Here is a 16,084-nt window from a genome sequence, read left to right on the forward strand (position 1 = left end):
TCAAATAAACATGATGATCTGTGGCTTCTGAACAACAGGGAGCTCTTGCCACAGTGAGTAGAAAACAATACCATATTGGCTGTGGCACTTTGCTGCCAGGAATGCCGCTTTACAGACCACAGGAGGCATCTCTCAAACGTGCGCCGACTTCTGCGCTTGTTTGGTGAGCCAAGTCACACGTCCCTTCCATGCTTTTTACTAAATCGTGCCCTAAAGCATTACAGAAGAATGAAAAAAAAGATTTAAGCCTTTGGAAGAGAGGGCAGAATAGTATTAAATGGGATTTCATTTTGGGGAGCAAAGAATCACTCTCCTCCAGCTCTGTGGATAGTGAATACACTTAATGGAAAATTAGGGGGAAGTACATATGACTGGGTCCTTCTCCCTAAAAAGACAAGACTTATTTGCAACATCCCCCTGCTCCACACACCTGTCCCAAACCCTTTTTACTCTTCTGCCTTCCTCACCTCCACAGAAACACAAAGACAACTGAAATGAGGATAGTCAGAAAGACCTCCAAAATGTGGTTTGATTTCAGCACTAAATCTCCCCTTGATGGCTCACATGGCACTGTATTGCCAATAGATTATAGGGTTGCAGCTATTTTCTACGCAGGAGAACAGACAAAGAAACCCCCAGCAGCCCTAGCAGTGCTCTCAATCAAATAAAACCCCTTCAGCTTCCTGTTGCAGAGCTCTCTCTAGAATTCATGTATATTTTATCAAAGTTACATGCAGTTCTGATACTTGTTTTTAAAGTACTTTAGTATGAATCCCAAGATGTACCAAAATGCTGCAGTGGCCCTTTTTAAAAAATCAAGGTTAGAGAAAAAATGAAATTGTTTGACTCCATAGCATGTAATAGGAGCAATGTCTGCTCAACAGGCTTCTATTGATATAAACAAGCAGAAGAAACACAAACATACATCTACAAGAAATCATTTTGCTCCTTGTAATTGTATCCTGGGAGCAGCAGGAACAAAGAGGAGCTCCACAGTTTCACCTCTCATAAACGAATGTCCTGCAATGGTCTAAAGCTATTTTTTTTGACAGAAGTGCTTTTACAAGCCAACACACAAGTCAACAGAGAAGAGCTATACCCTCAGTGGTAACCAATTGCTCTGAGGATAGCTAATAACAATCTGGAATAAGAAAAAAGAAAAAAAAAGGTTTATTTACCAATTGGGAGTTTTGCTTTTTTAATGCCTTAAGCTAAACTGTGAGGAAAAAAGTTCACAGTGATATTTTCAGAAGAAGGGATTTTTAAGGCTGCATTTCATGAGTCCTTTGTCTTTCAGGCATTTGCAAATTTTAGATCAAGAAGGATGGACAGAAAGCATGTTCTGGCTACAGTATAATAAGGCATTTTGGTTGAAATCAGCAAAAGCCAGCATAGCAGAGGGGTGATTTAAAAAAAAAAAAAAAATAATCCATTTTGTATGTAATAAAGCTTTAGTACTTACAGCTGTCCTCTTCTTCAGTAATACATTTCACAACATAACAGGCATAGATGAAGCCCGCCAGCTGAAACAAAATGTAATAGCGTTAGATATAAAGCAAATAGAATAGAAAAACAAGAGTTGGTTTTAGAAAAGCAACAACAGAAACAGAAATAACAAAATTCAGCAGACTCTGATGAGGTAATGATAATTTTTCACAATATTTTGGTAATTTTAATTGGAAATAGTGAGGGGAGTTTTGCATCTTTCTTGAAAAACACACCCTTAGATAAATCTTCCAAAAACTGATCAAAAATTTTCCATTACTGAATTGGCTTCCTTTTAATTATTCAAAACCAGGAAAACAAATGGCTGATTAGATGGATGGATTTTTAGCCACTGAAAATGTAAATATTTCTGTCAAAATCAGATTTGTTACCCAACAAAACCTGACCCTCTAGATGAACTCTGGTTTTTAGCAGAACCTTGCTAGCTAAACTGAGGATTAGTTCTGTGCACTTGTAAACCGTCTTTATAGTGATATTTTATCAACTGAAATTAGGGCTGCAGGTTAGTGGGACTTGTTCCCATATCTGCAATAGCCCTGAAGCCTCAAGACACATCTAGCACTTTGGATAGGTCTGGATGTGTTTACAGCAGTGTCTCATGCTTTAGCTGGCAATTCTGTATCTTGTTCACTTCATTCCTCTCCTCAGAGCATGCCCAGAAGTGGATTATAAACAGAAGCAACAGATTTAATGAAAATGAGGATCTGGAGTCGTTCTCAAGTACTATGGCAGACTGCTTATCTGACACTATCACCTGAAAAAATAACAAAAGGGAATAAATGGTCAATATCACACATGCCACGGGCCAAGTATCATCTGAGTCCTCTGCCAGTCTCTCCACAAAGTTCTGTCATTGCTGAGAAGTTACACCAGAAGCAACAGAACAGATACTGGAGCAGCAATATGTGCCATGTGTTGCCTGCTTTGCACAGCTTTCCTTACATGTAGGTCTGGAGAGTTTTCTCTACTGATTGCCAGCAAACCGTTTTTTATCCTGCAGCTCATCACTGAAGTTTGCATGGTAGGATCTCAAAGGAATTCAGGTTATTTGATCTCTTTGTAGTGAAAAGCGAGCCGTAGTGTCAAAATGTTTTATTCTGTACAGGTCACCTCACAGAGGTCTTTTCATGAGCTGCAAACCCAAATACTGTAGACTTTTGGAATTAGTTCCTTATACAGATAATAAAAATGCCTAAAGGGTGAGGCCAGGACTGAGCTCTCTGTGTGCGTGGTGCAAAACCCATCATGTCCGGCTGAGGGAGATGATGATCTTAATTTCAGACAAAGTAATCAGACAGTAAAAGGGGTGAAATCCAAGACAAGACCATGAATGCTGGTTAGTGCAAATGGATTTTTTTTTTCCTCATTAATCCAAGGGACACCTACATTCACTGCAGGATTGTGGGTTCTTAGACGCCTTAATATTGCCCATATACATGAAATGCAAACAAATCCATTCTGTTTCCTAGTTCTGAGGCAGTGACTGCGCCTAATTTACTCCCGCTCTTACACAGATATTGCTAGTATTTCTGTCAGTTTTCTATGTAGAAAGCTCTCTATACCTATGAATGCTAGCTTCTAACATCTGTATGGGTGAGAGATGGTTAAATAAAAAAAAAAAAAGGCCAGCCCCAAGACTTTTCTGACCAGGACTTGATTTGAAGATCACACTGCAGCCAGCATAGATGTTGTCTGCTAAATGCTTAAGTTCCTGTTGGGAGCCCAGAAGCTGCATTACAACAGAACTAAATCATTAATTTTGTCATTTATTATAAATCTGCCTTATAGTGCTGCTGGGAAGATTTTACACCTGGGAAGGATGAAATATTCACTGCTGGACACAAAGAACACACTGTACCAAGAACAGTGGCAGTCAGCTAATATCAGCATTTCATCTCTGTTTTATTGGACCACTCTTTCCTTTGGTTTCTTGGCTTACAGACAGGGGGCTAATTTGCTCCACTGACTTATGCCCTGCATAACCCCATTGACTTCAATGACATTACATGAGGTTTAATTCAGCAATGAATGAGGCCTGGAAAGGTTGTTCATAAATGATTCCATTCTTGGATGTGAACCTTGGCTTAATAGTTTCTCTGTTCTCTTTTTACAGACCATCAGATCTAAGATAGCTGAATAGTTGCATCTCTAGTAGGCCACAATGGTAAAGCTTTTCTTGCAATAAATTTCAATACTATCTGCTAAAACACCACAAATCCACATGTTAATAATTAAACTTTTCTCACAACATGCAGAAAAAAACTGTATTACAAACTGTGCTTGCAACTGATCTTTTAATTGTATTCAGTTGCATCCTCTAAATGTCTAGGGGACTCCTTTGATATACAAGTAAATCCTACAGCATTTCATCAGATGAGCATGCTGATTAAAAGAGTGCCTTAAAGCTAGAAATTGTTCTGTCCTAAATACAAATAGAAGTTTCTTTCCCATGAGATAATCAGAGTTCATAAAATAAACCTCCTTTTCTCCCACATTTATCCAACCCTTTGCTTGGTACACATAATAACTTTGTTTTAATTTGAACACCACATTAGTTTTTTGGGTTTTTTTTTTCCCTTTTTTAACCAAGCAATTTCACACAATCACAGGATCACAGAATGGTCAGGGTTGGAAGGCACCTCTGGAGATCATCTAGTCCAGGCCCCTGCCAAAGCAGCTTCACCTGCAGCAGGTTGCACAGGGCCACGTCCAGGTGGGTTTTGAATGTCTCCAGAGCAGGAGGCTCCACAGCCTCTCTGGGCAGCCTGTGCCAGGGCTCTGTCACCCTCAGAGTAAAGGAGTTTTTCCTCCTATTCAGGTGGAGCTTCCTGTGCTGCAGTTTGTGCCCGTTGCCCCTTGTCCTGTCGCTGGGCACCACTGAAAAGAGCCAGGCCCCGTCCTCTTGACAACTGCCCTTGAGAAATTTATATGCATTGATAAGATCCCCTCTGTGTTCTGCAGGCTAAACAGGCCCAGCTCTCCCAGCCTTTCCTCCTAAGAGAGATGCTCCAGTCCCCTCATCATCTCTGTAGCCCTCCACTGGACCCTCTCCAGCAGTTCCCCATCTCTCTTGAACTGGGGAGCCCAGAACTGGACACAGCACTCCAGATGTGGTGTCAGCAGGGCAGAGTAGCTGGGGAGGATCACCTCGCTGGACCTGCTGGCCACAGTCCTCCTGATGCACCCCAGGATCTCACTGGCCTTCTTGGCCACCAGGACACACTGCTGGCTCATGGGCAACTTGCTGCCCACCAGGACTCCCACTTCCGTCTCTGCAGAGCTGCCTTCCAGCATGCAGCCCCTACCTTTTACTGGTGTGTGGAGTTATTCCTCCCTATGTGCAGGACCCTACACTTGCCTTTGCTGAACTTCATGAGGTTCCTCTCTGCCCAACTCTCTAACCTGTCCAGGTCTCACTGGATGGCAGCGCAGCCTTCTGGGCTGTCAGCCACTCCTCCCAATTTTGTATCATCAGCAAACTTGCTGAGGCTCAGTCCCTTCATCCAGGTTGTGGATGAATAAATTGAACAGGACTGGACCCAGCACTGAGCCCTGGGGAACACCGCTGGCTACAGGACTTCATTGAGACTCTGCACCACTGATCAGAACCCTCTGAGCTCTACCGTTCAGCCACCTCACTGTCCACTCACCTAACTTGCTTTTCCTGAGATTATCTATGAGGGTGTTATGGGAAACAGGGTCAAAAGCCTTGCTGAGATTAAGGTAGACAACATTCACCGCTCTCCCCTCATCTACCCTGCCAGTCATTCCATCATAGAAGGCTATCAGATTGGTCAGGAATGATTTCTCCTTGGTAAATCCATATTGACTTTTTCATAACCTTCTTTTCCTCCATGTGCTTAGAGATGACCTCCAGGATGATCTGTTCCATCACCTTTCCAGGGATGGAGGTGCAAGTGACTGGTTTGTAGTTTCCTGGGTCCTCCTTCTTGCCCTTTTTGAAGACTGGAGTGACATTGGCTTCCCTCCAGTCCTCAGGCACCTCTACTTCCCTCCATCACCTATTAAAGATGGGAGAATGGTTTGACAATAACATCTTCCAGCTCCGTCAGCGCTTGGGGGGTGCATCCCGTCAAGGCCCATGGATTTGTGGGTGTCAAGTTTGCCTAAATGATCTCTAACTCAATGCTCATCAACCAAGAGAAAGTATTCTTTTTTCCAGACTTTGTCTCGTCTCCAGGGTCTGGGATTCCTGAGGGGTTGCCTGTATCCGTTCTGATTCAGTGATAGCCATTCAAAATTTGTCTTCTAATTGCATCAGCAGCAAAGGGCATGCACTCGGAGCTGAAGTTCAGAGCCAAATGTGATAGTTTTTACTATGAGGATGCTCAATGGCCTGAGCCTATCGTGACTACAGAGGCCTCTGGGATGGAGACCAGGGATATGCCTCTTCCACAGTGGACTAGGACTTCCTGTAGGAAGGGTACAGCTCATCTATGCATGTAGCAGAGGTCTCTTGGGGACCAGTTAGCAAAATTTGATAATGAATTCCCACATGGGGGAAGGACTCTCACAAAATTTACCACCCTTTTTATAGTGCAAGATGTATTCTTTTGGCTTTGTTTCTCTAAGAAAAACACACTGCAACGTACCTATGTACAGCACAAAATACATAAAATAAATTCCAAACAAAACACTTTTCTGAACACAGTCCCCCCCCTGGAGAGGAAGATGAGTTAAAAAAACCCAAACCCAAATGATAAAGGTTAGTCACATCACTTAATATATTCCTGGGAAGCCCCTGAATACAGCAGTACTGAGTCTAGTGTAAGAATTGCATGGAGCAGAGTATTCCTGATTCAGTATCTCAGAAATATTTTTGTCTTATGTGAGAAGGAAGGGAATAAGTCCTCAGAGATAAAGAAGAGATGGAGCCTGACTGTCTCAGAAAATCAGTTTAATACTAGGAATGCCAGGTTTAAAACTCTTGTTGCTTTGCATCTCTCTCTTTTTTTTTTTTTTTTTTTTTTTTTTTTTTTGTTTTTTGTTTGTTTAATTAACTGAGCTTTCTTTTATAAACCATGTAGTAATAAAAAGAAATAAGTGCAATGAACAGAAGACCAGTTCTGGATCCCAGACACATCCAGATTAGCTGTCTACATCTGTCCCATTCACATTTTAATACTGTAGTATGGCCTCCAGAGGAGAAGGAACTGTTAACAGCACTCCTGTTCACTTATACTTATAGTGATTAGTGAGTGCATGTTTTTATGAACCTCATTTTCTGCAGCTTGAAAAAATCTGCTTTTTACATCTTTCCCTGATACATCCATATGAGAGTGTAAATGAACACTGCCCTTTCTAAAAGTCCCACAGTGGCCATCCCTGCACCATCTCCCTGGGTGTTACTTTGATGGCATCTGATGACCATTTTTGTTTGTGATGATCTCAAACACTTCTAAAATTGCTTTTATTTTATTTTGTTTTCCATCTAAAACACCTGGATAAAACCAGCATTCCTTCTGCCAAGTCAAAAATGAAGAGAAACAAAAGCCTAAAATAAATCAGTAATATAACAGCACTACTGAAGGTTTGGCAATGAGATTAATTACAGAATTAAGTCAATGCATCTTAGTGACTTATTATAGCCATATAAGGCAAACAAAAAAATAGACAGAACATTCCCTACCCAAGTCGGCAGTGTCCTGTTACACTGCTAGAGACTCTTAGCAGATCCTGAGTTTCCTGTGAGTGTACTTCCACACTTGCTTAAAATGTCAAGTGCTGTGATCAAACTTAATCAGAATCGGTATTGATCAAAAGCCTGTCTTGCTATTTTTTCTCACTTCTTTTATGGAGATGAATGTTTTCATACACTGCAAATAGCACCAGATTTGGGAAAAAGGCTGTTATATGAAACCCCATCATTCCTGGTCAAGGACCCCACCTTTCCCTCTTTTAAAGCAATATCTGTATAGATAATTATTAAGAGTTATCTTTATCAAGCCAGACAACACCTTAAACAAAACAATGGCAGCAAGGAAGAAACAAAACCTAAAAGTGGGTAAGGTCTGAGTGGGATAAGGTGATGACGACAAGAATCATGATGAAGACGAATGAGTTAAGGGTTCTGGAAATAGCATGTGGTCTTGGCTTCACTGAATAAGCATATTTTATTCTACAACTGGACATTTTCAGGAGAAATGGACTGTAGACTTAAACCCCACAAACCCATTGTGCTTTGCTATGGAAAGATGTATCTTCTGAAACAGCAGAGGCTTGTGTATTTACTTTTCATTATTAAGTTTTTGCAGGATTCTAGAAACCCTGTGGTTTTAAGACCTTAGCAAAAAAATGGGCTATTTCAAGCAATAGTAATGCAGAATTACAGGGATGTTAATTTTGGCCCTGGAAACTTTATATTACAAAGCTGTGATGCTACATGTCTACCAATGTGCAATTTACTCATATTTCTTAAGCTTTCAGGGGGCTGCACATACAAAGCCTTTGTAACGCTGTGCATTTAAGGAACAATGTTTCTTTAAAATGGGTTTTTGGAGGCTGGAGACACACACACACACACACACATTATGAGCATCTGAAGAAATGGAGAACTACTATCTAGGAAGCTTCCAGTGCATTGATTCTCAGAAAAATCATACTCATTATTTAGCAGAAAAGGTGATACAAAGACCTTTCTCTCAGTATCTGTAGAATTAAGTCAGTGTCATGGGGGTTCTAAAGCTGCCCCCCGCATAAACCCTTTCAAGCATGATTTCACTGCCTGCAGCAGTGCTGCATCAGTGAGTGAACATCATTGCTAGAGTTTAATATAAAACTGCTGTGTTCTGTGGAAACTACTCTGTTGAGGTATGCTTTTATTTGTGCTTACATTTAACATTATGAGAACTCTGTCATTCCTCCAAGTTTAACTATCTTTCATCATAAAAAAAGCATTGGAAAACTATTGATATCGAGCCAGATTCCTGATGGGGAATGTAGAATATGTGGCCCTGCAGTCATTATTATAGAGAATTAACTATCTCTGTGCTATCTGGAAAGAATAATTCATTATTATGTCCAAGTAGCTTTATTCTGTGCAATAAAATAATTATGAAAGAAATACAATGTTAAATTGTCATGTCCACAATAACATCTAGTGGACAATAATGAAATTTAAAATCAGATCAAAAGAAACCAAAGAAACCATAATTTCTAGCCTATGTAGTTGTCAAATTATTTTTCTTTCTTTTTTTAAGCTGAAAGATGACCCAGAGGTTTTCTTTTTTTTTTTTTTCTTTTTTTCTTTTTTTTTTCAGCAGGCATGGTAAAAACATGAATCATAAATACAGATAAATCTAGACACATTGGAAAATAGAAGAGTGATAAAAAATGCATTTATTTCAATAGTGCATCATAATCTTTTTTATATCAGCTGTCTAGAAGGTGCTTAGCATAAAGTCTTTTTTTATTTCTCAGTGGACGGTTCAATTTTCTGGAGATTTCATTTTTGTATAAGCATTTGAAGATCACCGTGAAGACCTGCTAGAATGCTTGTTTGAAATGCTGCTGGGTGCTTGAGAATGGCTCTGTCTTGTTCAGGGCAGCCGTTCCCTTAGCGACTTCCCTGGCAAGCTTTTTCACCTGATGAATTGAAGAGACCACAGGGGCACTGAAAATCACAGCACTGTGGCTTGTCAGATAAGAGCTGTGCAAACCTTTAACAATGGTAGAAAGCAAGAGATACTTACCTGTTTCGAAGCTGTATTACAGACACTTGGCTTGACCCAAATTTCCTGAAAGTTTAGTGAGACTTTTCTGCAAATATGACCTAAAACTTTCTAAAAATCTTCCCTCTTCCTAGGTATTTCTGAATGATTTGTGCTTTTGATAACCACATGTTATTTGATGCTTTTTCCATGATTTCATCTAACAGCTAAAGAATAGGACATGCTTTTTTTCTGCTTCAGGCATCAAAGATAATCCAAAATTCAGGGGCTACCAGTCTATATGAGATGGAACTAGGGTCTGCTAATGGCTGACCTCTGTGTTAACTGAACTGCGGAGCATCTTGTAGATTCAGGCTCAGTGCTGAACTGTACATTGCTGCTCCAGCAGGTGAAGTGCCCCAGCTGGGACTTTGCTGGATTTCCTCAGGAAGATGAAGCAGGCGTGTATCAAGGGTCTGAGGGGAGGTCACAGCAGGCTGACCTGTGTTGATCCCCAGATCCCAGCTTAGAGCTGGGAAGCCAGGAGCAACTTCTCCACCAGCTGCATTCAGCAGGTACTGGGTACAGCTCAAGCGTGCATTGCTCAGTGCAGGCTGAAGGCATTAGAGCTGCGAAAAAAACCTGCCCAAAACTAGAGAGCTTTTAATTTTCTCTTTTCTGCCTTTGTAAAATTGTCTCTACTCTATCTTTTCTCACTTGATTAGGGTTAAAGGATATTTTTGGTTACATATTTTCATTAATTCCATCCATACTGAGTCTATGAGATGTCCTGAAAATGGAAAAGTCTGTCGCTCTGTTTTCTCTCATGGTGTAGCTCTGAAACTCAACTTGTCACTGTTAGAACAGACCTCTGGCTGTACAGGGGTCAACAGTGTGTGGTGACTGCTGTTCACATCAAAAGGATTTAGCCATTAGAGCTGTGTAGATTGGGAGAAATCATCCCATTTATTTTTCAAACAAGGCCAGCTGCCTCTATCTACTCGGCAACAGCAAAACAACAAAACAAAGAATGAGGCTGAAACAAAAAAAACCCTAAAGTAAAAGGCTTTAAAATACATATCACCGTGGTGATTCTGTTAATAATAAGAATCGGTTATTAAAGCAAAAGTATGTATGTGTCTGTATGTGTGCTTTGCTCTGAAGGTTTTATAGCGAGAAAACTTCTATGGAGAAAACACTTTGGACCTTTTTCCCCTCTTGTCTTCAGGGAATACTTGGAATGGTTTAATCATCTGGCTTTGGTATCTGACTGCCTTTGGCAGCAGTAGCTTTTCTTATCATTATGTCTAACCGTGTGTCACCGTTTCCAGACAGCCATAGGATTAGGGTAAGAAAAATTGGTTCTTTGCGCTGCAGATCTAACAAAGCCACGGACTGCTCACAGCCCACCAAATGAATGCCTAGCATTTTAAATTGAACTGCATTAGAAGAAACAGTTGATTATAAATGCTACTTACTGTTTTAAGGGGCAGTAGGAAAAAAAAGCATATTTGAAGTTTGTGCAGATTGTATAGGGAGAAATATTTTGATAGTACAAGAGAACTCTGAATTCGTGACAAACAAACACATATGAGTGCTTCTGTTCAGTGAAAACCCATCCTTCCATGTTGAGGCATCCATATGGCAAATGAACCTTGGTGATGTGAGTGTGAACACTGGGCTCTCAGATCTGGGAAACAAGTATTCAGAAAGTGAGTAGAGGGTGAGAAAGGGACTGAGGTGTTGTATGTCTGCCAGTTTCTCAGAATTGTGACCAACCATGAAAACTGAGCAGAGTAAAATTTGTTCAGACAGGTATCACAGGTAATTTGCTCTTCTCCATTATTACATGTGAAATTAAGCTAGAGCAATGCTGTCACATAAGCGGTAAGAGCCAGAACATTTAATCGGAGGCAAGAAAGACTTTCCAATAACAACTGACTCTTTCCCTGTGACGCTATTTATTTTCCCTGTGATGAATTGCTGTTTATTTGAAGGCTCTGATGGTGGCCATAGGGTCAGGAAGCTGGTACATGACAGTTTGGCTCTACGCTGGCTTCATGGTGGTGGTCATGGTGCAACAGCTGAATAATGCTCTGATCAAAGTGCTCCTATGATGGCTGGTGACGGTGGTGTTGACAAGGCAGAATGATGGATGGTCTGCCAGCTCAGCTGAAGCAGCTCTTCATCTTCAGCAGCCAGAAAAGTCAAGTTCATTACTTTAACTTACAACCAAATAAGGCATTCACAGGAAAAGCTTTAGATGGTGTGATCTAGATGAATATGGCTTGAAATGATAAAACCTGAGCATTGATTGATTGTTCAAATACAGTAATAGTAATTCAGAAGCCCAGTGGGAGTTGTGGACTAACAGCAGAGGAATAGACAGGCTTCTTGGACAGTGCCATCAACAACAGAGCTGCCGGGAAGGTGACTAAAAGTCAGGGGGAAGCTTTGCCTGTGTTCTTTGGCTGTCTGTGCCCATGCACAAGATGGGAAGGCAGGATATCGGGCAGGGTAGCCCCTCTCTCTGGCAATGCGTGCAAGGAAGGTGAGGAAGAATGAACTTATCTTAACTAAATAGCTCCCTCAGGCCTCATGCCCTGGAATAATGAAAGAAAGGTATTAGTGAAAATACAAAGCAGTCTGCATGGGGTGCTTCACATGATTGCATCTCCCTAGGTTCCATACATCTAGCAAATTCATTGCTTAGCACAAACATTTTGCTCTAGATGCACAATATAACAGCACCAAGTGTCAGGGGGAGGTTTCAAGGTCAATAAAACCTCTTCCTGTGGCATCTAATGTTTAAAGTAACTGAACTCAGCTCATGTTTCAATGCTATTTTTCCTCTCAGCATTAGCCTACCGCAGGCTTTTTCCACCTTTGTAATCTATAATAAAAGATATGTTTCAGTGCTACCTTTCCCATTCAGCAAAATCAGCTAAGCAGGCTTCAAAAAGCAAATGCCAAAGCTCTTTTTGAAACCCTTCCTGCAAAAGGAGAACTGCTGGAGAGTTTAAAGGAATATCACACCATGCAGCCTAGGCTGGTATGAAGAGAGATTACCCTCTAGAGCCTCCAAGCGGAAGGACGGTTTAGATTCCATGGCCAAAGGCACCTTTCCCCTTACAACCCTTGTGCTGAAAGGCAGGGGATCACTCCCTTGTTTATTCAGCATAAGAAATAGTGATCTCCTTGCCACGAATGGAAATAGCTTGATGGCAAAGGTCCCAGTCACTGCCCGGGGTGACAAAATACATATGAAAAAATTCTGCACTGTGTGTGACCAAAAAAACCCTGGTTCTTTTAGCTGAAGATTCCAGTAATATCATATTGCAAGGTATTTGGGGAGAATGATGAATTACAGAGAGAGAACATTCTCGGAAAGGCCGTGTCCTCAGAGTGCGTGCCTCATTGCAGAGAGTTAAGTGGATGAGTTATATCTTACAGTTTATGAACCTTGTTAATATAATGCAGTACCTGGGAGTGTGCCAGCCATAGTGATCAAGGAAGTCTAAATTAGACCTCTGCCACTGACAGACATCAGATGCCCATTTGAAACTAAATGTTTCATCTGAACCGGGCATGTCTCTTGCTATCCTTTAAAGTAGTGATCGTCAGCTTGAAGCTCTGAAACTCTGCGTGGCTCTCAGTAGCCAGCACACACCTCTCCCCTAGGTCTCAGTAAGATGCTTTTTAACATGCTGTTGCAGAAGCTGTTCTGGTAAGAAAGGCCACAAACGACAACAGCACTTTAACATGTTAGTTTTCATGAAAAATGTGAGGTTTGTGGGCTTTTTAACCCATGTGTGGTGAAGACTGCAGCTCTGTCACCTTTTCCAGGCACAGGTCATTCAGGACAACCCATCCAGTGGCAGATTGGGATGCCTTGGCCCCTGCAGGAGAGGTGAGGGAAAGCTGATGCACCAGCAGAGGAGGACAGTCTCCATCCAGCCTCCACACTGGCAATAAACTGCATGAAGTGAGAGAAAAGGCCATAGCCCTTCTCCTTCTGCTCTGGCAGCAGCACACACAGTAGCCACCATGCTGGTACAGCAGCTGTGTTCCTTCTTTGTGCCTGAAAATGCTCTGCCTTTCTCCTTGCCTCCAGAAGCTCCCACTTCTGTGGTGCAAAGCCACAGTATTCCCTAACTGAAGCTTCAAAACAGCACAATCAAGTTGGCATTTATTTTTTTTTTCTTAGCAAATCTGTAAAATGGAGATAATAGTGCTTGTTTCACCAGGGCGTTGTGAGATTGCAGTCATTGCTATGACTTTTGGGTTGAAATTTTGGATGGAAAGCATGAAAAGTGCTACAGCTATATATTCTATTTTATTTAATTGTTATTAATCCACTATATTAGAGTGCTCTGCAATGTATAACAGCAATGTATTAATGCTTTATTTTAAATATTGTTTATATTTAACTTTTCTATTCCAATTTTTTATAGGGTAATTCTTTTTTTTTTTTTAGTTCTCAGACTTAGCTCTGGCAAAGAATTAATTTTTGGTAGGTAGAGATTTGGTGATATTGACTTGAACAGATGCATCAAGTCTTTGAAAAATGAAGTACAATGTTATATCCCACTGAGGTCAGAGGAGAAATGATTCTTAGATGTCTGGGTCTCCTACATCACCAATTCATTGCCAGATTTGAGAAGCATGACCTTATTTCATCTGGTTGTATTGTCTTGGCAGAATAAAAGGCAGGGAGGATAATTTAATTGGCGAGACATGAGAGAATGCAATAAAACACTGTGCAATGATGTCCAACTTGCACAATCATCTTTGAATACAGCCAAGCTGTGCAGCTGCATAGCACCAATAAACATAGCATAAAGCCAAAGCATGTCATATTTAACAACAGTTTTTTTCCCCTGGTTTCTTATATATTCACAGTAAATGGACAAAGTTCTATTGATATCTTCAAAAGTTAATGAAAGAGGTATAAGAGTTTTAGGGAAAGTGTGCATAGTATTGAGTTAGACCTCTCAGAAGAAGGAACAAAAATTTCTGTTGTCACAGGTCAACTCTAATCATGTTTCCAGATCAAGAGCTTTCTCACCTGGAATATTTTCTAAGATGTAGCCTATTTTCAAATATCCAGATACATGATGCTAATCAGCAGCAAACAAATTGTACCTTCTAGGAGGCATCAGGAGAATGTTCCAAAAGAAGATGAAAACCAATTGCAATATAATGTACTGTAGTATTGCTTGGAGAAAAATTAAACAGTACCTGAAGGTATAAAATACGCTGTCAGAGGTGAAGGAATGGTTGCCAGGACAGGTGGAAAAAAGAGATCAGGTGCTTGCTTAGGTGCACACGGGAATGCCAATCTGCCCTTCATTTTTTACTGGTGCCCTAATGGTAGAATATATAATCAAATGTGAATAGGAGAATGTTGGGAATTAGGAGATATGTATAGTATCATAGGATGGTTTGGGTTGGAAGGGACCTTAAAGATCATGTAGTTTGAAGCCCCTTCCATGGACAGGGACACCTTCCACTAGACCAGGTTGCTCAAAGCCTCATCCAGCCTGGCCTGGAACACTTCCAGGGATGGGGCATCCACAGCTTCTCTGGGCAACCAGTTCCAGTGTCTCACCACCCTCCCAGTAAACAATTTATTCTTAATATCTATAAATCTACCCTCTTTCAGTTTAAAGCCACTGCCCCTTGTCCTATCACTATGTGCCCTTGTAAAAAGTCCCTCTCCAGCTTTCTTGGAGGCCCCCTTAGGTATTGGAAGGCTGCTATAAGGTCTTCCTAGTGCCTTCTCTTCTCCAGGCTGAACAACCGCAACTCTCTCAGGCTGTCTCCACAGGAGAGGTGCTCCAACCCCCTGATCATCTTTGTGGCCCTCCTCTGGACTTGCTCCAGCAGGTCCATGTCATTCTTATGTTGGGGGCCCCAGAGCTGGATGCAGTACTCCAGGTGGGGTCACTTCTCAAATGTGATGGATAGTGGCTTAGTCACTCCATCCACCAGTTCCTTCAGGGTCTCCAGATGCATCTCATCAGGTCCCATGGACTTGTGCACCTTCAGCTTCCTTAGATGGTCTCAAACCTGATCTTCTCCTACAGTGCATAGTTCTTAATCTCCCAGTCCTTGTCTTTGCCTTCTGCAAATTGGGCTGTGTGCCTGGAGCACTTGCTGGTGAAGACTGAGGCAAAAAAGTCACTGGATACCTCAGTTATATCCCGAGTAACCGGGTCTCCCATCTCCTTCCACTGAGGGCCCACATTTTTCCTACTCTTTCTTTTATCATCACTGTAGCTATAGAAGCTTTCTTGTTGCCCTTGACATTCCTGACCAGATTTAATTCTCTCAGGGCTTTAGATTTCCTAACCTGATCCCTGGCTGCTTGGACAATTTCTCTGTATTCTTCCCAGGCTATCTTTCCTCATCTCCACCCTCTCTAGGCTTCCTTTTTGTGTTTGAGTTTGTCCAGCAGCATCTTGTTCATCCCTGCAGGCCTCCTAGTGTTTTTGCCTGCCTTTCTCTTTGTTGGGATGCATTGCTCCTGAGCTTGGAGAAGGTGATCTTTGAATATTAGTCAGCTTTCTTGGGCCCCTCTTCCCTCCAGGGCTTTGTCCCATGGTACTCTACCAAGCAGATCCCTGAAGAGGCCAAAGTCTGCTCTCCTGATGTCCAGGGTTATGAGCTTGCTGGGCACCCTCCTTGCTGCCCTAAGGATTTTTAAGTCCACCATTTCAGGGCTGCCCTTGAGCTTCATATTCCCCCTCCAGTCCCATTTTGTTGTTGAGAACAAGGTCCAGCACAGCATCTCTTCTCATTGACTTCTTTATCACTTGGAGAAGGAAGCTGTCATCAACGCATTCCAGGAACATCCTGGATTGCTTATGCCCTGCTGTAAACATGAGGCTGCTCCTATCTGTCTA

General features: G+C 41.6%; 1 protein-coding gene across 1 annotated transcript in view; it reads right to left on the reverse strand.

Annotated features, from left to right (window-relative positions):
* NKAIN2 (sodium/potassium transporting ATPase interacting 2) overlaps positions 1–16,084 on the reverse strand; it is a 572,885-nt gene that overhangs the window by 25,146 nt on the left and 531,655 nt on the right. The window contains exon 5 of the mRNA XM_040599422.1: positions 1,463–1,523. Coding sequence (XP_040455356.1) covers positions 1,463–1,523 — 61 coding nt within the window. The remainder of the gene's footprint in view (positions 1–1,462; positions 1,524–16,084) is intronic.

Source organism: Falco naumanni, chromosome 6, assembly GCF_017639655.2.
Source record: "Falco naumanni isolate bFalNau1 chromosome 6, bFalNau1.pat, whole genome shotgun sequence".
Lineage (NCBI taxonomy): Eukaryota > Metazoa > Chordata > Aves > Falconiformes > Falconidae > Falco > Falco naumanni.